The 23,811-nt window shown below is 37.9% G+C and overlaps 1 protein-coding gene across 2 annotated transcripts in view; it reads right to left on the bottom strand.

Moving 5' to 3' along the window:
* Positions 1–23,811, bottom strand: part of Copg2 (coat protein complex I subunit gamma 2) — a 130,843-nt gene that overhangs the window by 91,184 nt on the left and 15,848 nt on the right. For both annotated transcript variants that reach the window (XM_021165176.3, XM_029478893.2), the window contains exons 6-8: positions 3,451–3,526; positions 2,437–2,529; positions 981–1,067 (exon numbers count right to left, since the gene is read on the bottom strand). In XM_021165176.3, coding sequence (XP_021020835.1) covers positions 981–1,067; positions 2,437–2,529; positions 3,451–3,526 — 256 coding nt within the window. The remainder of the gene's footprint in view (positions 1–980; positions 1,068–2,436; positions 2,530–3,450; positions 3,527–23,811) is intronic.

Raw genomic sequence — 23,811 nt, 5'->3', positions numbered from 1 at the left:
GAGTGCCACATGAGCTTAGGAAGACAGCAGGTCTCCTACAGGAAAGACAACTGCATAGAACTAGACAAAAGACTCTTCAAAAAAAAGATATCTAAGTCAAACAGACAAAATACAGTATCTTTTTATATGAAACTAAACACCAGGATCACTAAGAAAACAAAAAGAGTGTGTGTAATTTACTCCAGAAGTTGTAAATTCAGAGTAGCCAGTAAGAAAGGGGCTGTATACAACCTAAAGATAGATCTAGTGGGTTTAAAAATGGCTCACACCCTCAGATCTAACTTACATAGAGACCCCCAGTCTCCTGAGTGCTGGGACTACAAGTACATGCCTTCAAGTGTCACCACCTTAATACAGGATAAGTCTCCTAATTTAGGCTAGGAGAGTGTCATCATCAAGACACTTTGTACGGAAGTACACTGGTCAGAATTAGACCAGCAGATGTCTCAAGAGGAAATGATGGTCTCTCACATTATTAAGTACGCTAATGTAAGAAAATATAAACAACACTTTTTCAAACGCATACAGAGATTTCACATAAAATTACCAATTAGACTTTTGATTATATTCCTTTTGATAATAGCTTAATAAATATCATAAGCTCCTCCTAAAAGATTTGTTCAATATGTTATATAGCAAGATTGGCTGATTATTTTTACATTATTTATTATCAAGACTAAGAAACTAAGTTTCCTTTTACACAAATTGTCTTTCAAATAAAAGTCCAAAATGCATTGTTAATCCCTTTGGAATAAGCATTTCTATCTACTACTAAAAAGGGATTTTTTTTTTCTTGACCATTCCTACTGTAGGTCATTTATCTTCTACCAAACAGAAAGCCAATGGAAGTAATGAAAATTTGTAAGATACCTTACTTGATAATATGTACTAGTAAGTGGATTAATATGTCAAAACTTTGCCCTTACTGCTGGATGATCACTACTTTGTCCTGACACATAAGATGATATCAAAGACAGTACCTGCACCATGATATTGTCACTTGATGCAGCTTCTTGGGCTTCATTTATCCATCGTTTAACCACATCATAGCTTATCTTCATCATGTGCTAAATTAAGAAAAGTGGGGGAATACATAATACATGATCACTAGACACTAGAAATGCAAGTTAAATTTCTTACAAAAATTACTAAAGATATTTCCCAAACATTGAAATACTGCTGCTTTTTAAGTCTACATTGTCTATATTCTAAGGCAACTATAAACTGAAATTTTTTTCTTTAATATCTCTTTGTATAGTAATAGACATCTACACATTTGTGAGCTGGAAGAGACAAGGAAAAGAAAGCCACAGAAGGGAAAGAAGAGAGGCATCAAACAGAATGACTCTTAAGGAATGTTAACATTAGCTTGACTTCCAGGTTCCACTGAAGAAGAGACAATACAGCATGCTCCTTGATCTAAAACCTGTTCCATGACATTCTAGAATCAGGCAGTCTGCTCTAATGATTTGTATAGATGTGTGAATAAGTATACTTGTTCATGGGTGTGGTGTGGTATGGTGTGGTGTAGTGGTGGTGGTGTGTGTGTCCACACACATGTGCTATAGATAGAGGCTAGGGATCACACTTGTTTTTTGAAGCACGATCTCTCACTTGGATCTGGGGCTGCCAACTGTCTAGGCTGACTAGCTGGTGAGCTACAGGAATCTGCCTGTCTCTACCTCCCCTGAGCTGAGATTACATGTGCCACCATACAAGTTTTTTTATGTGGGTTCTAAGACTATGTCCTCATGCTTACTGGCAAGCATTTCACTAACCAAGCAATCTATAGTCCCATATTTACTGATTTTAATCAAATGCATGTGTTAAGATTTTAAAGGATGCATTTTTGGGGCTGGAGAGATGGTTACCACATTCAGTGGTTAAGAGGTTCTGAGTTCAATTCCCAGCAACAACATGGGGCTCACAACCATCTGTAATGTGATCCAATGCTCTCTTCTGGTATATCTGAAGCAGTGACAGTGTACTCACATATATAATCTTAAAAAAAAAAAAAAGAAAAGTTTTTGTTTTGATGAAAGGAGAAAGAAAAGCTATTACTGAAACAAAAGGTCACTTCTTGCAATCCAGAGGTAATAAGGAAGACTTTAAAGGACACAGATAGATACTAGAAACCAAGGGAAGCTGAGAACAGAGAGGCTGGAGGTAAACATCTGAGCAGAGGAGGAACTGAACACTAGCCCCTGTTTCTCCACTGTCCACTGCTCCTCTCCTACTCAGTATCTGTAGACCCCAAAGCTTCTAAACATGAACATTCAGTTTTACTGCCCATTATAACTGCTGAGTGTTTGCACAAAGTAAGAGGATATACACATATTTTTAACTGTTCCTCTTATAAGAGGACAAGAGTAATAAGTTATTTTTAAACTAGCTACTAGAGCACACATAAGAACAAAAAGTGGCCTAATCACTTACTAAGGAAGAGACCAGCGCTGAGCTGGCTACACTGGATACTTTATCCACAATGGCCTGCTTCATGTACCTTTCAACGGCTTGCAACATTGTTCCCTAATAGCATTAAAAAGAAAATGCTGTTAAAAACCATTCGTGCAAAATAATGTACAAAAATGGATATATATATGTTCTGTATAAATATTCATTTTGTAATGAAGATTTTATATATAGTAATCATATTCTAGAGAGCAGAATTCAAATAATTCAGAAAAAGCTACACGCACACACACACACACAAACACACACATGAGTGTAAACAGAGGCTAGCCTGAGCAAATGAAGACTCTTCTTTCCCCCAAAATAAAGAAAAAGAAAAGGAAGTTCCTATGTGAGAGCGGATGCTCCTTTTGAAATCTTAAAGATGCTTAAATGCTTCTCTATGAAAAGCACATGTTACACACCTTAATTCTACACATCAAATAAAATTTGATTATCTTCAGATACATAGGAAATTAAATATGTACTATCCTACTACAGCAACCCCTCGGCATAGAGTCATCTGGAAGGAAGGTTCTTGTAAACTTAACACGAGAAAAGCTTTTTGTCCCAGAAGGGTGGTGGCAGATAAACTGTGTAAACATACTAGGACCAATATTCAGATTAGAAAGAATTTGCTAAGTATTAACTAAAAATTTAACACCAAAAAGAAAACCACAACAAAATAACAAGGTAGCAAAATAAATTAAGCTGTTCATACTATTTCTTCTGGGATCTAGATTTATAAAATTTCCATTCTGATCTGTAAGCCTGGTATGGCGATACCTGCCTTTAATTCTAGCACTCAGGAGGCTGAGACAGAAGGATTGTGAATTCAAGGCTGGTCTGAGCTATATCGCAAGTTAAAGATCCTGTCTCAAAAAAAAAAAAAAAAAAAAAAAAAAGATAACCCTTGAGAAGACTGAGACCTCAGAGATACACCTAAGCATAAATCCACAGCTAGTGTTTCCTTAGCAATGCACTGAACAGAGAACTTACATCTGTGATTCTGCAGAGAGCCCTGATGGCTGGGCCTCGGTATACATCTTCCTTTCCAGTCATGTCCTTGGTCAGACTTAAGAAAGACAAATTGATTAGCATGATTTTAATCAAAATGTTCTCTTCCTAGAGTCCACTTCTAACCAATTCCCTGTCTTCATAATGACCTTACTGCCTCTACTAGTTCAAAAACTATTTGTGGTAAATTCTATAAGTGTAAACCCTAATAATTAAATATAGTGGTGAACATAACCAAGTTTTTTGCTTCATGGAAGGCACATACCAATAGAATGAAAAACTAAAACTAAACCATATAAACAAATGAAAATATACATAATTTTAAATACATTTAATAAACAATAATGGTGATGGCAATAGCAGTGGTGATGATGATGATGATGGCAGCAATGATGATGATGATGGCAATATTATAGAAAGCCCTAAGGTGAAATATCCCCAAATCCTAAAAAGCTATCAGACTAGAAAAACTTTTTATATAAAATTAACAAATAATAAGCTCATTCATTCCCTCTTCCCTCTCAGTCACAGGTTCCAAAAACTGACAACCACCAATGACTTCTTTGTGGCAGGCTTTAGAACTAGGCAGCTGCATATGAACTGAGCTAGACAATTTCACATCATACTTTGAAAAGGTTAACTAGCCTCTTATCCCCCCTTCCCAAGTCCTTTAGGAACTACACTACTCCCAGACTGGCCCTCACACTCCCTGCTTCCTCTGCCTTTATCAGCTCCTCTCATATAATCTAAAAGGGCCACAACTGGCTCATTCTGTTAAGACAGCTAGAGCAAAAAGTATGAAAAGCTGAGAGTTAACTGTTTATTCTTTTTACATTGAAAAGTAATTAATTTAACGAAGTTTCTAAATATTAGAAAGATGATAATTAATATAATATTTGTCTCCTCACCTACTGAGTTTTCAACACCACTTAACTGGAGATAACTGGAATTTTCTAGTAAGGAAGTTTTTTTGCAAGATTTATTAAAATGCTAACCCCTGGATTTTGACCTTTCCTGTTTTATTTAATAGTAAAACAAGAATCATTTTAGATCCTTGGTACTTTCTTTTCAAAACAATACTCTATTTCTTCTTACCATGTAACTGTGTAAGTTAAGACTCTGAAAGAATGGCAATACTAAGCATTTGATCCTGTTTAATTCTTTCCATTAGATCAACTGCCATGCTGCCATTTACAGGACCAGGCGAGGACCCCAAACACATTGTACCACTGAGCTACACCCCTAGCCTTGAGTTTATGACATACCTTACTTGGTAATGCACTCTTCACCTTTTTCTGTTTCTCAGGGTTGGGTTTTTTTTTAAACAGGCATGAAATTGGACAAGTACCTTTTAGACATATAATCATGTGGACTTTGCTTTTAAATATTAACCCAAGGCACTAAATGAAGGGAATTCTGTGTGTTGAGGAACTGATAAGGGGTGACCTAAGTACAAAGCCTGGGAACCATATAGTAGAAGGAAATAATTTCAGAAAGTTGTCCTCTGACCGCCATAAGTATGCTATCACATGTATATGCACATACACATAAATATATACATAATTTAAAGATTGATATGAAATTTCCTTATTGTAATAAATTTTATTTAAAAATTTAAGATGCTTCCTTTAAAATATGAAGTACTATTCTGTAGATATAAAAATTATAGTTTATTATAATCTAATTGTATAGTCTAGGCTAGTGTTAAATTCACAATCTTCGTTTCTTAGCTTCCCAAATGCTAGGACTGGAAATATATATTATGTCCATGGCTACAATATGGTTTTTATATAAGTTTTAAGTAAAAGTGGAGGTGATGGCGAATGTCTTTAATCCTAGGAGTTGGCAGATCTGAGTTTCAAGGCCAGCCTGATCTACAAAACGGGTTTTAGACCAGCCAACCAGGACTATACAGTGAGACCTTGTTTCATAAAAATAAACAAACAAACATTCTTTTAAGAATTGATTTCTACAGTTTAGGGTCCTTTTAAGATTTTGTCTCTTCTGGAGACAATTTTGTTGATATATATTTTCATAGAAAGTCACTTTATTTATTTATTTATTTATTTATTATTTATTACTTATTCACTTTACATCCCTTTCACTGCCCCCTCCCAGTCACCCTCTCTCACAATCCTTCCCACATGCCCCTCTCCCCTTCTCCTCTGAGCAGGTGGGGGCTCCCTGGGTATCCCCCAACTCTGGCAGAACATCACTTTCAAACATACCTCAAACTTATTTGCATTAAAGTTTATAAAATATTCCCACAATAATTATTTTACTTAACTATGTCTTATTATTTCTCTTCTGTTCTAATTTTGTGCAATATTTCTTTTTCTGCATTAAGTTTATTTCAGTCTTTTAAAAAATTAGCTCTTTGACTTATAGTTAAGCTTTCTATATTCTTTTTGTTGTTGTTTTTTGTTTTTCTTTTTTTGTTTTTTTACTTTTTTTTAACTAGGTATTTTCCTCATTTACATTTCCAATGCTATCCCAAAGTCCCCCATACCCTCCCCCCACTCCCCTACCCACCCACTCCCACTTTTTGGCCCCGGCATTCCCCTGTACTTGGGCATATAAAGTTTGCAAGTCCAATGGGCCTCTCTTTCCAGTGATGGCCGACTAGGCCATCTTTTGATACATGTGCAGCTAGAGTCAAGAGCTCCGGGGTACTGGTTAGTTCATAATGTTGTTGCACCTATAGGGTTGCAGTTCCCTTTAGCTCCTTGGGTACTTTCTCTAGCTCCTCCATTGGGGGCCCTGTGATCCATCCAACAGCTGACTGTGAGCATCCACTTCTGTGTTTGCTAGGCCCCAGCATAGTCTCACAAGAGACAGCTATATCAGGGTCCTATCATCACAATCTTGCTAGTGTATGCAATGGTATCAGCGTTTGGAGGCTGATTATGGGATGGATCCCTGGATATGGCAGTCTCTAGATGGTCCATCCTTTTGTCTCAGCTCCAAACTTTGTCTCTGTAACTCCTTCCATGGGTGTTTTGTTCCCAATTCTAAGAAGGGGCAAAGTATCCACACTTTGGTCTTCGTTCTTCTTGAGATTCATGTGTTTTGCAAATTATAACTTGTATCTTGGGTATTCTAAGTTTCTGGGCTAATATCCACTTATCAGTGAGTACATATTGTGAGTTCTTTTGTGATTGTGTTACCTCACTCAGGATAATGCCCTCTAGGTCCAACCATTTGCCTAGGAATTTCATAAATTCATTCTTTTTAATAGCTGAGTAGTACTCCATTGTGTAAATGTACCACATTTTTTTTTATCCATTCCTCTATTGAGGGGCATCTGGGTTCTTTCCAGCTTCTGGTTATTATAAATAAGGCTGCTATGAACATAGTGGAGCATGTTTCTTTCTTACTAGTTCGAACATCTTCTCTGTTTTATCTTTATTATTTCTTTCTTGTTTATTTGCATTTTCTCCCTAATTGTATAAATAGAACACTTAGTTCACAGGGCTTCCTGAACTGGACAGTCCAGGTAGAGCACTGAATACTATTGTGACCAGAGCCCTATCACTGCTGTCCATTTCTGACTAGAGAACTGATTCAAGGTTCCTAAACTACAGGCAGAGAGCAGACAGAACCAGGCAGATTTGAAGTTATTAATAGGCAATGCAAAGGACCATAAGGTCTGGAGTCAAAAGCTGCTGCTGTGCCCAGCACAGCTGCCACAGAGCAGTGCCTGGTTAACTGAGTGTAGTCCAGTACTTGATGGGCAATTGGAGCAGCAGCTGCTGGAGAAGTTCTGGGGTGTGAACATTTTTCTGACTGTCTTCTGATACTGTAGGACATACGCTTGATTCTCTATAGACTTTCAAGGACATCCACAAACTATTGTCAAGTACAGAAAACATCCAACTACTATATAACTTACAGTCTAATGATTATGAAATGTTTTGAGCACAGCCTTATTCACTTTGTTTTCTAAATAAATTTACAATCTGATTACACCATAATGAGAAAATATAATTTCTACTATATTTCCATATTCTGAAATTAAATGTTTTCAGGGCCTAAATGCATGCAGAATATTTTAAAATAATTCCACAAACACATGTAAAGGTGACTTTTTTATTATAGAGGTGTAGTTTTAATAAATATTAGTCATAATAATCACTATTCAAAATCAGTATGTGTTTAAATCTTCTTTATATAATGAAACTGATAATATTTGGTTCTATTTGCATTTATTGTGTTTTAGACTTTTGATCACCTATTAACTGATTACATAATTCACTACCATTCTGTCCTCATTTTTCATGGTCAAAAAGTACTTCTTTTGTCTCATTTAAAACGTTTTTTTCCCATGGAAACTACTTTCCTAGCATTAACAGCATGGCCTAAGGTCTTTCAGAGCTGGCTTGTGTGTTTTTGTGTGTTCTTCTACATTCAATTTTACTTTGTATTTTTCTTACATCATAATATCTAGCATAGTTTGTTGGGGTTTTGTTTTTTGTCCATTACTTCTGCTATTGGGGTGTTTTGAGACAGGTTCTTCTATATAGCCCAGGATGACCTTGAATCTGCAATCCTCTTGCCTATACTTCCTAAGTGCTAAGATTACCAATGTGAACCACAACACCTGACTGTACGCTCTCTCTAATCTGTACCTCTTTTAACAGACTACATGTAGAGTTAATTGTATCCAATCATTTTCTGTAGTGACTTTATTTTGAATACTTTCTTTGTTCCTTATAATCCAATGCTCTCCAAAATATTTTTTGGAGGTGATGGGATGTTTTATATCATTGACCATAGCAACTGTAGGGTCTGCATGGTTACTGAGCACTTACAACAACAAAGGTGAAACTGAGTCTTAAACTTTACCTCAGTTAATGTTACTATAATTTTAGTAGGCTTAGACAAGCTATTCCCTACCTTACCAAATAGGGCTACAGTTACCAGGCTCTGCTAAGTGTTGTGCTTTCTGAAATGTGGAAGATTTCTATTTTAACTTTAGCTTTCTTTGTAGTTGCCATATTATCGTAGATTTAAAAAATTAACTTATGAAACATATCTCTTTGGTCTACTTGCTTATCTCTCAATTTTTGCATCACATTTTTGCATTATCTCGAAAAATATTTATAACTATATATAATATTTATATTCAATTTCTAACAATAATTCCTAGAATGGTTTATACTTACTTTTATAAAAAACTCAATGTTCACTGCAAATGCATTTTTTACAACATATTATAGAATTCACACTTAACTTTAAGATTACTGTAATTAAACCTTTTTTTATTACCAAATTCTTTTTTTAATTAGGTATTTATTTTATTTACATTTCCAATGCTATCCCAAAAGTCCCCCATACCCTCCCCCACCCACTCCCACTTCGAGGCCCTGGTGTTTCCCTGTACTGAGGCAGATAAAGTTTACACGACCAATGGGCCTCTCTTTCTACTGGTGGCCGACTAGGCCATCTTCTGATACATATGCAGCTAGAGACACGAGCTCCGGGGAGTACTGGGTAGTTCATATTGTTGTTCCACCTATAGGGTACTTCAGCTCCTTGGGTACTTTCTCTAGCTCCTCCATTGGGGGCCCTGTGATACATCCAATAGCTGACTGTGAGCATCCACTTCTGTGTTTGCTAGGCCCTAGCATAGTCTCACAAGAGACAGCTATATCTGGGTCCTTTCAGCAAAATCTTGCTAGTGTATGCAATAGTGTCAGCGTTTGGAGGCTAATTATGGGATGGATCCCTGGATATGGCAGTCTCTAGATTGTCCATCCTTTTGTCTCAGCTCCAAGGTGTGTCTCTGTAACTCCTTTCATGGGAGTTTTGTTCCCAATTCTAAGAAGGGGCAAAGTGTCCACACTTCGGTCTTCGGTCTTCTTGAGTTTCATGTGTTTAGCAAATTGTATCTTATATCTTGGGTATTCTAAGTTTCTGGGCTAATATCCACTTATCAGTGAGACCATATCATTTGAGTTCTTTTGTGATTGGGTTACCTCACTCAGGATGATGCCCTCCAGGTCCATCCATTTGCCTAGGAATTTCATAAATTCATTCTTTTTAATAGCTGAGTAGTACTCCATTGTGTAAATGTACCACATTTTCTGTACCTATTCCTCTGTTGAGGGGCATCTGGGTTCTTTCCAGCTTCTGGCTGTTATAAATAAGGCTGCTATGAACATAGTAGAGCATATGTCCTTCTTACTGGTTGGAACATCTTCTGGATATATGCCCAGGAGAGGTATTGCAGGATCCTCTGGTAGTAATGTGTCCAATTTTCTCAGGAACCGCCAGACTGATTTCCAGAGTGGTTGTACAAGCTTACAACCCCACCAACAATAGAGGAGTGTTCCTCTTTCTCCACATCCTCACCAGCATCTGCTGTCACCTGAGTTTTTGATCTTAGCCATTCTGACTGGTGTGAGGTGGAATCTCAGGGTTGTTTTAATTTGCATTTCCCTGATGATTAAGGATGTTGAACATTTTTTCAGGTGTTTCTCAGCCATTCGGTATTCCTCACGTGAGAATTCTTTGTTTAGCTCTGAGCCCCATTTTTTAATGGGGCTATTTGATTTTCTGGAGTCCACCTTCTTGAGTTCTTTATATATATTGGATATTAGTCCTCTATCTGATTTAGGATAGGTAAAGATCATTTTTCATCTGTTGGTGGCCTTTTTGTCTTATTGACGGTGTGTTTTGCCTTGCAGAAGCTTTGCAATTTTAAAGCAATCCCACTAAAACTCAGGGACTAGACAAGGCTGCCCACTTTCTCCCTACCTATTCAACATTGTACTTGAAGTCCTAGCCAGTGCAATTCGACAACAAAAGGGGATCAAGGGGATACAAATTGGAAAGGAAGAAGTCAAAATATCACTTTTTGCAGATGATATGATAGTATATATAAGTGACCCTAAAAATTCCACCAGAGAACTCCTAAGCCTGATAAACAGCTTCAATAAAGTAGCTGGATATAAAATTAACTCAAACAAGTCAATGGCCTTTTGTACACAAAGGATAAACAGGCTGAGAAAGAAATTAGGGAAACAACACCCTTCTCAATAGTCACAAATAATATAAAATACCTTGGTGTGACTCTAACTAAGGAAGTGAAAGATCTGTATGGTAAGAACTTCAAGTCTCTGAAGAAAGAAATTAAAGAAGATCTCAGAAGATGGAAAAATCTCCCATGCTCATGGATTGGCAGGATCAACATTGTAAAAATGGCTATCTTGCCAAAAGCAATCTACAAATTGAATGCAAGCCCCATCAAAATTCCAACTCAATTCTTCAACGAATTAGAAAGGGCAATCTGCAAATTCATCTGGAATAACAAAAAAAAACCTAGAATAGCAAAAACTCTTCTCAAGGATAAAAGAACCTCTGGTGGAATCACCATGCCGGACCTAAAGCTCTACTACAGAGCAATTGTGATAAAAACTGCATGGTACTGGTATAGCGACAGACAAGTAGACCAATGGAATAGAATTGAAGACCCAGAAATGAACCCACACACCTATGGTCACTTGATCTTTGACAAGGGAGCAAAAACCATCCAGTGGAAGAAAGACAGCATTTTCAACAAATGGTGCTGGCACAACTGGCGGTTATCATATAGAAGAATGCGAATTGATCCATTCCTATCTCCTTGTACTAAGGTCAAATCTAAGTGGATTAAGGAACTCCACATAAAACCAGAGACACTGAAACTTATAGAGGAGAAAGTAGGGAAAAGCCTCGAAGATATGGGTACAGGGGAAAAATTCCTGAACAGCAAAGGCTTGTGCTGTAAGATCGAGAATCGACAAATGGGTAATTTAAACTTTTAATTGTAAGAAAAACTCATTGATGTTATGATCTTTAAGATCTTTCAAGTTTTAAAGTCTGAGTATTGTCTCTGTAGTTGATAAACAACTTACTTAACAATTTGTAAACTGTTCTTGGATCTCCTCATACTTTTTCTTATAGCTTTGTAGACACTGCCCCCATTCTTTCTGACACTTCAAACCATGATGAATGGCTAAAACCAGACTTGGTCAAGTGGTCAGTCTCTGGAGTCAGTATCTGTTTCTGTCACCTGAGTCTGTCCTCACTCTCACCCTCCATATTTACTGTGTAGTATAGTGCTGGAACTTACTATACTGCCCAAGCTGACTTGGAATTTATAATCCTCCTCTTTTAGTACCAGGTGCTAGGGTTGCATTTGCAGGCACACACCACTACACCTATAATTAAGGCAATAGTGCTCTTTGGGTTTTTTTTTCAACAATATAATCTATCCAAGATGCATTTTTTCATTGGTCATTCTGTTAAAATTTTTGTTTGAATGAACTATGCTATTTCAAGTTGTAAATTTGTTTCTTTATAAACCAAGAAAATTTTCCTATATTTTATTGCTGAATATTTTGTTTATCAATAAACTGGGGTTACCTCAGCCATATTAAAGGTTTGCCCCTTCACTTCTATTAAATTACTTTAATCTTTATTTTTTGTTCTATATTACAAAAGTATTTATTATATAGCAAGTACTATTCTAGAGACTTGGACATGCTAATGAGCAAAAGACAAAGACTCATGCTGTCACTCTAACAAGGACAATCTAAGAAATACTTTAGGCTTTGCAAGCTGTTGAGACCTCCTCACAGCTACTCAATTCCACTACACTAACACAAAAACATCAAAGCAGAATACACCCAGGTGGTAGGGGCTTAAGCTTAAACAAAGTCTATATAGTTGTTTAGCATTATCAATTCCTTTTTTAAAAAAATACATTTCTCCCTTTACAGTAGAGAGCTTGTGTTGCCCGATTCTCTGCCCACTCCTCCCCTCTATCTAGGAGCACATTTCTGTGGACTATGAAAGCAGGAAGCACACTAGTCTTTACCAGGAGAGACTTGGCCCAGAAATTTGTCCATACTACATTTTTGACAATTTTTTTATTTTTTAAAAGATTTATTTTTTTATATATTTAAGTATATGAGCACACTGTAGCTATCTTCAGACACACCAGAAGAGGACATCAGATCCCATCACAGATGGTTATGAGCTACCATGTGGTTGCTGGGAATTGAATTCAGGACGACTAGAGGAGCAGTTGGTGTTCTAAACCACTGAGCCATTTCTCCAGCTCTTGACAATTTAAATGATGACAGCTAGGATTTCTGAGCTAGAGTTGACACCATGGGTTTTAGTCTTTGGAAACTATTGTAAGAGGGAAAATGTATTTCACATGTATGGCAGATGTAACTTGGGAGGATTAGAGGAAAGACTGACCAGCTAAATGCACGGTTCCAAATATATTCAGGTGCTATTCTCTAGAACCTATAATCTTATTTTATATGGCAAAGTCCTTTGTTATTTTTTTTTTTTAGAAAGCATTTTCCAAGTTGTGCTGTTTTATTTTTTTTTCCTCCAATTTTTTATTAGGTATTTACTGCATTTACATTTCAAATGCTATCCCAAAAGTCCCTTATACACTCCCCACCCCTGCTCCCCTACCCACCCACTCCCACTTCTTGGCCCTGGCATTCCCCTGTACTGGGGCATATAAAGTTTGCAAGACCAATGGGCCTCTCTTCCCAATGATGACCGACTAGGCCATCTTCTGATACATATGCAGCTAGAGACACAAGCTCTGGGGGTACTGGTTAGTTCATATTGTTGTTCCACCTATAGGATTGCAGATCCCTTCAGCTCCTTGGGTACTTTCTCTAGCTCCTCCACTGGGGGTCCTGTGTTCCATCCAATAGCTGACTGTGAGTATTCACTTCTGTGTTTGCCAGGCACTGGCTTGTAGATGTGATTTTACTAAAGACTTTAAGATAGGATGCTACCAGGATATGGGGTAGGCAGAGGGTATAGGGGACTTTCAGGACAGCATTTGAAATGTAAATGAAGTAAATACCTAATAAAAAAATTGGAGGAAAAAAATAAATAAAACAGCACAACTTGGAAAATGCTTTCTAAAAAAAAAAAAATCTACAAAGGACTTTGCCATATAAAATAAGATATTATAAGTGGGCTGTAATACAATCACAAGTATACTTATCAGAGTGAAACAGGAGACTGATTGTGATGGTTTGTATATTCTTGGACCAGGGAGTGGCACCATTTGGAGATGTGACCTGGTTGGAGTAGGTGTGTCACTGTGAATGTGGACTTAATACTCTCACCCTAGGTGTCTGGAAGTCAGTCTTCCACTAGCAGCCTTTGGATGAAGACGTAGAACTCTCAGCTCTGCCTGAGCCATGCCTGCCTGGATACTGCCATGCTCCCACTTTGATGATAATGGACTGAACCTCTGAACCTGTAAGCCAGGCCCAATTAAATGTTCTTTTTATAAGACTTGCCTTGGTCACGGTGTCTGTTCACAGCAGTAAAACCCTAACTAAGACACTGATACAGGATGTAGAAGATGTGACAATGACATATGAAACAAAAAGATGCAGGCAGCCTCCAGAAGCTAGAGAAGGCAAGCAAACTTCCTTCAGAGGCCAAAAAGAGCTAGCCCTGGGCACACCTCTGACTCCAGCCCACTAAAATTGCTTTTCAGAGATGTTTTGCATGTGTTAGTATAATATATGTGTTTGTATGTTTGTATATGATAAGTGTGCATGCATACATTCATATGTGTAAGTGTGGTCACATGCATACTACAGCAAGCATGTGGATGTCAGAGGAAAATCTGAGAATATTGATCTTTGCCTTTCACCTTGTTTGAAGTACCTTGTTGTTTTACTGCTCTGGATGCCAGACTAGCTAGCCCATGGGGTTTCCAGGAATTCTCTTGTCTCTGCTTCCCATTTCACGAATGCTAATCTATCACATTGGTTCTGGGGATTCAAACTCAGGTCCACATATTTGTATAACAAACTCTTCCCACCTTGATTTGTAAAAAGAGCAATCTGTGCTGTTTTTAAGCCACAAGCCTACTGTTCTAAGTTAGGAGGTTTGCAGTCATTTGCTACAGCATCATTAGGAAACAGGCTTGGCTTTTTTGTTGTTGTTATGAAAAGGATCAATTAGTAAATGTTTTAGAATTTTGTAGTCTATACTTCTCCTCAACACTACTCAAATCTTTCAGAGTCTAAAAGCAGTCATACATAATGTATTACAAACAGGTATAGCTATATTAAAATAAAATTTTATCTTCAAAGATTAAGCAATGGTTTTAGCCATGACCCACAGTTTCCTAAGTCATGCTTTATAACTTTCTTATTTTTCCTGTGTATAGAAAAGATTTGCTCCAAAAGGCTTATATGGGAATGTGCTAAAGAACTGAAGCAGAGGAAAGATAGTAGGTCAGTAGGCAAAATTAGTATAAAGAGATGTTCTCCAGTTTGCAACTAGTTATTTAATGAGCAACTGTATGGTTGGGATATGAAGTGTTATCCTAAAGGGCTCATGTGTTAAGGACTTGGTGGCCAGCTAATGGGCTTTTTGATCTCCTCATGGATTTGTAGTATGATGCCATCATTGAGAGGTGTTGGAAACCTTAGCAGGAAAGCCTGGCTGAAGAGGTAGTTCACTGGGGGTATGTTTGAAGGGTATATTTTGTCCCCAACTTTTTTATCTGCTGCTTTTTGTCTCCTGTTTCCTCAAATGGTCCACCTGCACTACCGGCTCACCAGAATGATGATCTGCTTCACCAGGTATGAGACCAAAAGCACGAGAGCCAAGTGGCCATGGCCTGAAGCCTCTGAAACAGTGAACCAAGGTACATCTTGCCTCCTTCCTTTTAATCAGGAATGGCAACACAGATAACAAAGCAGTCTTCTAAGAAGCCTTTTGCAATACATTCCAGAGCATCTGGCTAAACATTAGCTTTAAGCAATTCTCCCACATTTCTGGGGCATAGAGATATAAGTTATATATAATCCCACTGGATAGGAAACAAAATACATAAGCCAGAAATAAGGCAATATAAATAAAGTGAGCTGAATCCTACACACAATTGCTCACTATACCACAGCTACAATCAAAGAAGCCTGAAACTATGCCACATGGCTCAGAAGAAGCATCTAATACAGGATATATATACATCCTTCAATCTACATATCTCTAGTAAGTCTAATCTACTATTGAAGCTTCAGGATGGTAACTACATACTATTTCAACCAAAGCCTGAACACAGAAGACTGAGCAAAACACAGTATGAGATCCTTGTGTCTACAACTTATTCTAAGGCTGTAACTAATGTCCATCATTTCTTTCTATGCTATTCTATTACTCCCCTGATCTTTGTATATACTTCATCCAGTCTTGTTATCTCATCCAGTCCTGTTATCTTTCCAGAATTCGACTCAAATCTATATTCCACAGGATATGAGCCCTTTGTTGGATACACCCTGGTTGGACTATTCCCATAGGCATAAAAGCACCAAAATGTACTCAAGTGACTAACACAAGTCTGAACTACAACGGGATTTGCTGCCACTACAGAGAATCAAGATCAGCTCATTATCCTCTATAAGTGGACTCGGCTACTTTACCTTCACTAAGATGTTGGCTTCAAAGTGGCCCAGCAGTCATCATTCCTCCTGACACACTATATACTTTACTTCCTGTCCCAGGCCTTCATAGATGCGGGAGTGTGGGGTGTTCCTGGGAGTCAACTTCCCACTCTGGGGTATAGAAAAGACAAGTGTGACGATACTTCTGTGCTGAGGACAGTCAACAGGAACCAAAAGCCAGTTAGTTAAATGTTTCTGCCTTTTATCCCTCAACTAATGAGGATCTCTCACCAACGTCACAAATGGGAAGAGAGTGCCGCCTCAGTCTACTTCTGCTGATATGAAGAAATATTTTAGATCAAGTTAATTTGTAATGCATAGAGACTCATTTGCTTACAGTCTGGAGGATGGGAAGTCCAAGATCAGGCTAGTAAATATAATGTGTGGTGAGGGCCTAGTCTTTAAAAACTGGTATTACTAGGTGGTTTCAATGGTCAAAGGCCTGAAGAGAGAAAGGCAGCACTAGGACGCTTCTTTTCAAACGGCATTGGTCTCTTAGGCAAGCTAACTAATATCTCCTCAAATCTTCTCTTCTTCACATGACTGCATCGGAATTCAAACAGCATCATCCACATACCACTGTACACTGCTTCCTAGAGCAGTGCTTCTCAACCTTGTTAATGCTGGAACGAACCCTTTAATACAGGTCCTCATGCTGTGATGACCCCAACCATAACATTATTTCACTGTTACTTTGTAACTGTAATTTTGCTATTATGTTATGAATCATAATGTAAATATCCAACATGCAGACTATCTTGTATGTCGCCCCCAAAGAAAGGAGTTATGATCCACAGATTGAGAAATGCTGTCCTAGAGAGACAGTCTTTAACCTGACAGGGAACCGTCTCTAACTTAATACTGCTCAGTAGGCATCCCACCACTCCATTGGGCTTCTTGCTCCTTGGCAAAATAAATTATGACAACCATTACCCACATATATATATTCACACTGCTTTGCCATAAAATAGGTGGCAATGTTATACAGTATGCAATGTTTCATCAATGCAGACAGACCAAGGTCAAACCCTTGACTTGTTTTTTCACAGTGTTTTTAGTTACTTCCAATATCCTATTCCTTTATGTAGATCCACATTTTCATTACTTTATTTATATGTTAATATACTAGAAGAGAAATACTTCAGCCTCTGTGTATTTGAGATTGCCTTTATAGCACTTCAATGAAATGTGCATTTGCATGTGTGCAATGTGTGTATGGTATTGGGGGAATATGCAGAAGTGAAGATTCATGTATGTTACAGTGCATATGTGGAGATCAGAAAAAAGTTAATGTGTTCTGGCAGTGCACATCCATGTTGCATGATGTGACTTTACAGAAACTTTGGTTCTGAGCATAAAATACATGCCCTTGCACGACACAGAACGTTCATGTCAACAACGCTGCCTCAAACATAGTGGCTCAGATCTGAGAGTACTGTGGATTATGAACTGCAGTGCTTTTCCTGTAGAAATAACATTTCTGCCTTTATAAAAACAGAATTTACGGGAAGGCTCTTTTCTTATCATTGCCCTTCTTTGGTTGGATTTGACTGTTTTTCCATATTGTAGACATTAACTGCTGACAGACAGACAGTTCCCTGCAAAGCTTTTCTCCTACTCTGTAGACTGTGTCTTCATCCCATGGTTCCTCACTGTGAAGCTTACTGGATTTGGCATGGTCCTGCTTCTCAACTCTCGCTTCTGTTTCTGGGCTACTAGAGTGCTATTTGGAAAATCTTCATCCAGACCAATGTTTTCTTTTAGTACTGTCAAAGTTTAGGATCTCATACTAAAATTTGTGATCTATTTTTAGTTTATTTCTATACAAAATAAGGCACCAGTTGTCAAAAAGGCTTTTTCCCAAAGCAAGCCTTCAGCATCTTTTTCAAGAATCACTTAGAAAGAGATGTATGGGTTACTTACGAGGCTTCTGTCTGTCTATATCTGTGCTGGTATCATGCTGCTCTTTACTACTGTGACTCTGTACTAGTGTTTGAAATTAAGTACCGTAGATACCACCAGTATTGTTCTTTTTGCTCAGCATGTTTTGGCTATTGTCTTAGTCACTGTTCTGTTGCTGTGACACCATGACCAAGACAACTATTATCAACAAAAGCATCTGGGTGCTCACTTACAGTTTCCGAGGTTTAATCCATTACCATTAGAGCAGGAAGAATAGTCGCACATAGGCAGGCACTACAGCAGTTGCCAAGAGCTACAACTTGACCCATAAGGTGAGAGAGAGATTCTGGGCTTGGCATGGGCTTTTGAAACCTCAAAGCCCATTCCCACTGACACTTTTCAACAATGCCACATTTTCTAATCCTATTAATCCTTTCAAATAGTGCCACTCTCTGGTGACTAAGCATTCAAATACATGAGCTTTGGGGGCCATGGAAGACTAAGCAGGAAGTTGCTAGTAATGACAGTAAGTGTATTCTCCCTGCTTGTCACTCACCAGGAGCACCCTTTCCAGTGACATCTTTTTTTCTTAGGGTTTTAGGTGTCTATAATACCAATTACACACCATAGTACAGTTGTTCTATCATTGGAGCTGTCCTCATGAAAAAACTAGAAGAGGAAAAAAGCAACACAAATTCTTCCCTGTGCTCTGCAGTTTACAGGTCCATCTTTCTGGACCCCACTTGATACAGTCCTAATTCAGCCTGCCCCGAGTCTAAGGGACAGAATGCATGAAACTTGCTGCTCATTTATTAGTCATTTATCAAGTAATGCTTTCTCTCCCCAATTTACTTGCTATTAACTAGTTTTTGGAGGCCTCAGTAGTTTCTTTTGTATTTTTACTGAACTTTCTTGTTGTACCACTGTGAAAGACAGACTACAGTCCCCTTACTTCATCTTGGCTACAATTCAAAGTCCCTGGCCTTCATTTCTAGTTACTGTTGTTCATCAAGGATGCTTAGGATGTGGTAGCATTTTAACACCTCTCTTCAAGAGTCTCCACAACTTCATTTGAAAAGGGAATACATATTAATCTAAACAATCAAGCTTACAAACTAGGTAGGAGAAAACAAAGAAAAGCAGACACAGAAAGGTTTCTCAACACCCATCAAAGCAACCCTTTCACCCTTCCTACCATATGACTTTCCCAAAACAGAGAGGAAGATAAATTATGCTGAGAATTTCAGTGCCCTTACTTAAAGCAGATTATGCTGTTTATGCTCTGCAACATGCCTATACTGAATTTCTATAAATGGGAGATAATGTTCCAGTTTTAACAGTATCAACAATGTAAGACATGACTCTTGTTCTCAATATTCTAATGGTGCAGAGGTCAGAGAAATACTTAGACAAGTGTGTACTGAACAACACATTAAATACTAGAGTATACATACAAAACAGTTCTTTAAGAACAACTGAGCTGGGCGTGGTGGCGCACGCCTTTAATCCCAGCACTCGGGAGGCAGAGGGAGGTGGATTTCTGAGTTCGAGGCCAGCCTGGTCTACAGAGTGAGCTCCAGGACAGCCAGTGCTATACAGAGAAACCCTGTCTTGAAAACAAAACAAAACAAAACAAAACAAACAAATAAACAAAGGGGCTGGTGAGATGGCTCAGTGGGTAAGAGCACCCGACTGTTCTTCCGAAGGTCCAGAGTTCAAATCCCAGCAACCACATGGTGGCTCACAACCATCCGTAACGAGATCTGGCGCCCTCTTCTGGAGTGTCTGAAGACAGCTACAGTGTACTTACATATAATAAATAAATAAATCTTAAAAAAAAAAAAAGAACAACTGAAATTGCTAAACTGTCAAGGAGAATAGGGAAATCAATAGCAAAATACTAAGTGTCTAAACTATGCAAAAAAGGAAACAAGACAATTGTAGGCAGAGAAGAAACATGTAAAAGGATACATGGTATCAGATAGCATTAGGCATTTGGCCAACAGAATTGCACTGACTTGAATTCCCAGGATTCAAGTGCTCGCCTGACCACAGGCAGATGAGTAAGCACTTCTGAAGTACAGACTGGAGTAGAGATGGGAGGTAATTAGGACTATAAAGTTTCTCAGACCCAAAGATAATAGGACTTCAAATACCAGCTGGAAATTCATTTTTTGAATTTGAAATGAAAATGCTAGTGAAGATCTATGACGGCAGCATTTTACCACAGAAAAAACTGACCATGTCCCTCACAGCCATTTCTCAAACTAGTCACAAGGACAACTGAGACATTCACCCAGACAAACTGGCTCAGATTTGAATGTTCTTCATCAAGTACATGGAAAGGCTTAGTTTTTTAAAACTATTTTCATCTCCCAAACAAAATCCAGATGTTAACTCTAACAATACAAAATTTTTGCATGATTACAAACTCTACAACAAATCACTATTTATGAACTACTTATTTATGGAGACTAGAGATGTTAACTTACCCCAAACTGATACTCACCCTTTCTTACTTCTCTTTCTTCATTGCTGTAACTAAACATTTCATAGAAACCAACAGGATTCATTTTAGCTCATGGTTTCAGAGGATTCTGCCCACAGTGGTGGACAGGATATAGCAGTGGTGGACAGAATATAGCAGAACAGTTGAAGTCATGATGGACCAAGAAGCAAAAAGAAGGAAAATGACAGCATTCTGCTGACTTTCTGGAAACCTTTTTCATTCAGTCTGGGCCTCCAGCCTATAGGATGGCACCACCCACATTCTGGGTAGATATTCCTTATTTAAGCATCTCAGGAAACAACTTCCTAGACACATCCAAGTTGTGCGTCACTAGTCTTTTAGGTGTTTCTAAATCTGCTAAGATCAGTAATGGAGGTTTACCATCACCCCTGCCACACATACACTACTCCCAAGGTTCAGATGAAGGATATTCTTTAGAACTCAACCCCCAAATCCTCCACACTCTTCAGACATAGGCTTTCACATACAACATCATCACCAGACGTGGTCTACCTGACCTACTTTAAGCCATTACAAAATCTCATTAAGTTACTCTTTAGCTGAGTTGTAACATAAACCAAAACAATCTGAGCGTTCACTTAGATGAGTTTTGGCAAGCGTGATAAGCATGTAAACACCAAATTAAACTATTGAATATTTGTATGCCCACAGAAAGCTCCTTATGCTCATTTTTATGCAGTTGCATCCAAGCCACCAGACTTGTAGCTTCTACCAACACAACACTTGTAGCTTCTATGACTTTAGACTGTCCTTGCAATTTAAAAAAGTAAAACCATTCTTTGTAGGGGTTTTTGTTTTGTTTTGGGTTTGGGTTTGGGTTTGGGTTTTGGTTGTTGTTCTAACATGTAGTTTTAGAGGTTCATGTGTGCTGCTGTCTGAATCACCGATTTGTTCCTTTTGGTAGCTGTGCAGCACACCACTGCATGAGTAAATCACACTGTTTATCCATTCTTCTATCCACACGCACTTGGATTGTCTTTGGTCTAGACCTATCACAAAGTTGCTACAAAATTCTTACACAGTTTTGTGCGTAGGCATATATTTTCATTTTCTGTGGGTAAGTATCTATAAGTATTACTGGCCACAAGGTTATTACAAATTTAACTTTATAAGAAACTGTTTTCTAAAGCAGTTACAGTTGTACCACAGTACATGAAATTTTCAATTGTCCTACATACGCTATACTAAAGTTTTGTTATTGTTTTGTTTGTGTATTTTGTATTGCCATGTTTTTAATTATCCAATGACATAATAGCTTATTGAGATTTTAGTTTGTATTTCCCTGATATTAACAGTTCCATATACTCATTACTAATTCATATTTATGAAATATCTGCCTTCAGGTTTTCCTGCCCTTTAACACACTGTCTATGTGTACAGAATGGCTGGCTATCTGCACTATTTGTTTTCTAGTCTGACTGTAACAGATTACCAGAATTAGAGGCATAACAGCACATATCTATAGTCTTACAGTTCTGTAGAATTAAAGTCCAACATAGTGATCATTATGCCATGAGATCATGACACAAAATCATTGTGCCATGAAAGCTGCATCCATTTCATCTGAAAAATACATTCACCCCATCCCAAGGTGTCTCCAGACTGTAGGATCAAGTATACAGTATTAACATATTATAGCACCAAGTCAATCTAAAATCTCATCACAATTTCACCAATTCTAACGTCTAAATCTTATTATCATATCATCAAATTAGATTTGAATGAGACTCTTTTCATTCCCGATGCAGCAATCCTCCCTATCTCTGGACCCGTGACAAAAACAAAATGTAAGAATGCCACAGTATAACACATACAGACGTGTCTATTTAAAAATAGAGAAAATGGAAAGAAAAAAAGTCACTGGCTCTGTGAGGGCTAATGCTAATTATCAACTTGTCAAAACCTAGAACTACCTGGAAGAGGGAACTTTGGGTATGTCTGTGGGGGATTATTTTGGATCTTCCCACTGTGGGTAACACCATTCCCTAGGCAAGAAATCTTGGGCTGTATAGAAGTATCCAAAAACCAAAAGCCAAAAAACAAAAAAACACCACGCTGAATACTACGCATGAATTTGTTCATTGTTGTTTGCTTCTCTGTGGATATGTCACCAGTTCCCTCAGGCTCCTGCTGCTGTGACTTTCTTGTCCTATTGAACTATAACCTGCAACTGTGAACTTTAAAATTAAGTGACCAGCTCATTCAAATTCCTGTTGCTTTGATATCCTAGCAATAATGTTATTGTAAGTCAAATAACCCATTTGTCCCTTAAGTTGCCTTTTCAGGGTATTTTATCATAGTAACAGGAAAAGACTAAGAAAGGCCCTAAACAACTTTAAAATCTAGCCAGGAAAAGTGCTTAAGCAGAAATCTAAATAGTTTCCAGTGTCACTCTTTAGATCTGCCCATGAAGCCAGCCACTTCCACTTGATCATAAAGTACAGCTAGCATGTCCTCAAAACTGAACCGATGTATTAGCCTATTGCTACATGCTGAACTCACAAGTGTTGAAAGCTTCTCTCACTCTGTCCTCTCTGTACCTTCAAGTCAAAGTCATAGTGCTTCTGCTGGCATAATATACTCAAGCATCTTGTGGAGCTACCATATAAGTACAGACTCGCTCTGCTTTTAGACAGAGGCTCAACTACAGATCTGGCCTTGATAAAACTCATCTCTATTTTCAGCTTCTGCTTAAGGGAATCATGAGCCTCATGGGTGACCTCTTTAGTGTCCAAATGAAGCCTCTGACCTTTTGATCTAATTTTTCAGCACTGACTCCTTTCACTGTTTCTTAGTAGCACACTTTCATTAAAGTGACTCTATCTTGGTGTTAGCGCACTCTGCCCTTTAGACAGACAAAGGATTATCAAGTCCTAACTTTGGTGTCTGTTGTTATTATTTCCTCAGGTTTGTGGTGGTTGCTTTTGAGACAGGATCTCATGTAGCCTAGACTGGCCTCAAGTTAACTATGTTGTCAAAAATGCCTTCAACTCCTGATTCTCCTGTCTTTACCTCCCAAATCTTACCTAAAGAAAACTGGTTTCTTTTTAAACAGGTCTCTTCTCAATTTGCCTACTTTCAAATTTTACTAGACACATAAAAAGAAATCAGAATCAATCTTCAACACTCCTTGGAAATCTCATCAGTTAAAATCTAAGTTCATTTATTATAAGTCATACTTCTTACATAAGCACAGAACATAGCTTGCTAAGCTTCCTGCCACTATAGTAAAACCACTCCCCCTCCTACATTTTCCAGCTTCTTCATTCTTCCAATGATTCCTCACTATCAGCATCTTTAATACCTATGTTTCTACTAACAATCTATTCATGGTGATTTTGGATATTCTTTAAGGTGATTTTTTTTTTCTGTCCTTCTCCTTTAACTTCTGAGTCTTACACATTGATTGAAATCCATGTT

This window comes from Mus caroli, unplaced genomic scaffold, assembly GCF_978045245.1.
Source record: "Mus caroli unplaced genomic scaffold, Mus_caroli_1 scaffold_7, whole genome shotgun sequence".
NCBI lineage: Eukaryota > Metazoa > Chordata > Mammalia > Rodentia > Muridae > Mus > Mus caroli.
This window is presented reverse-complemented; position numbering and strand designations above follow the sequence as displayed.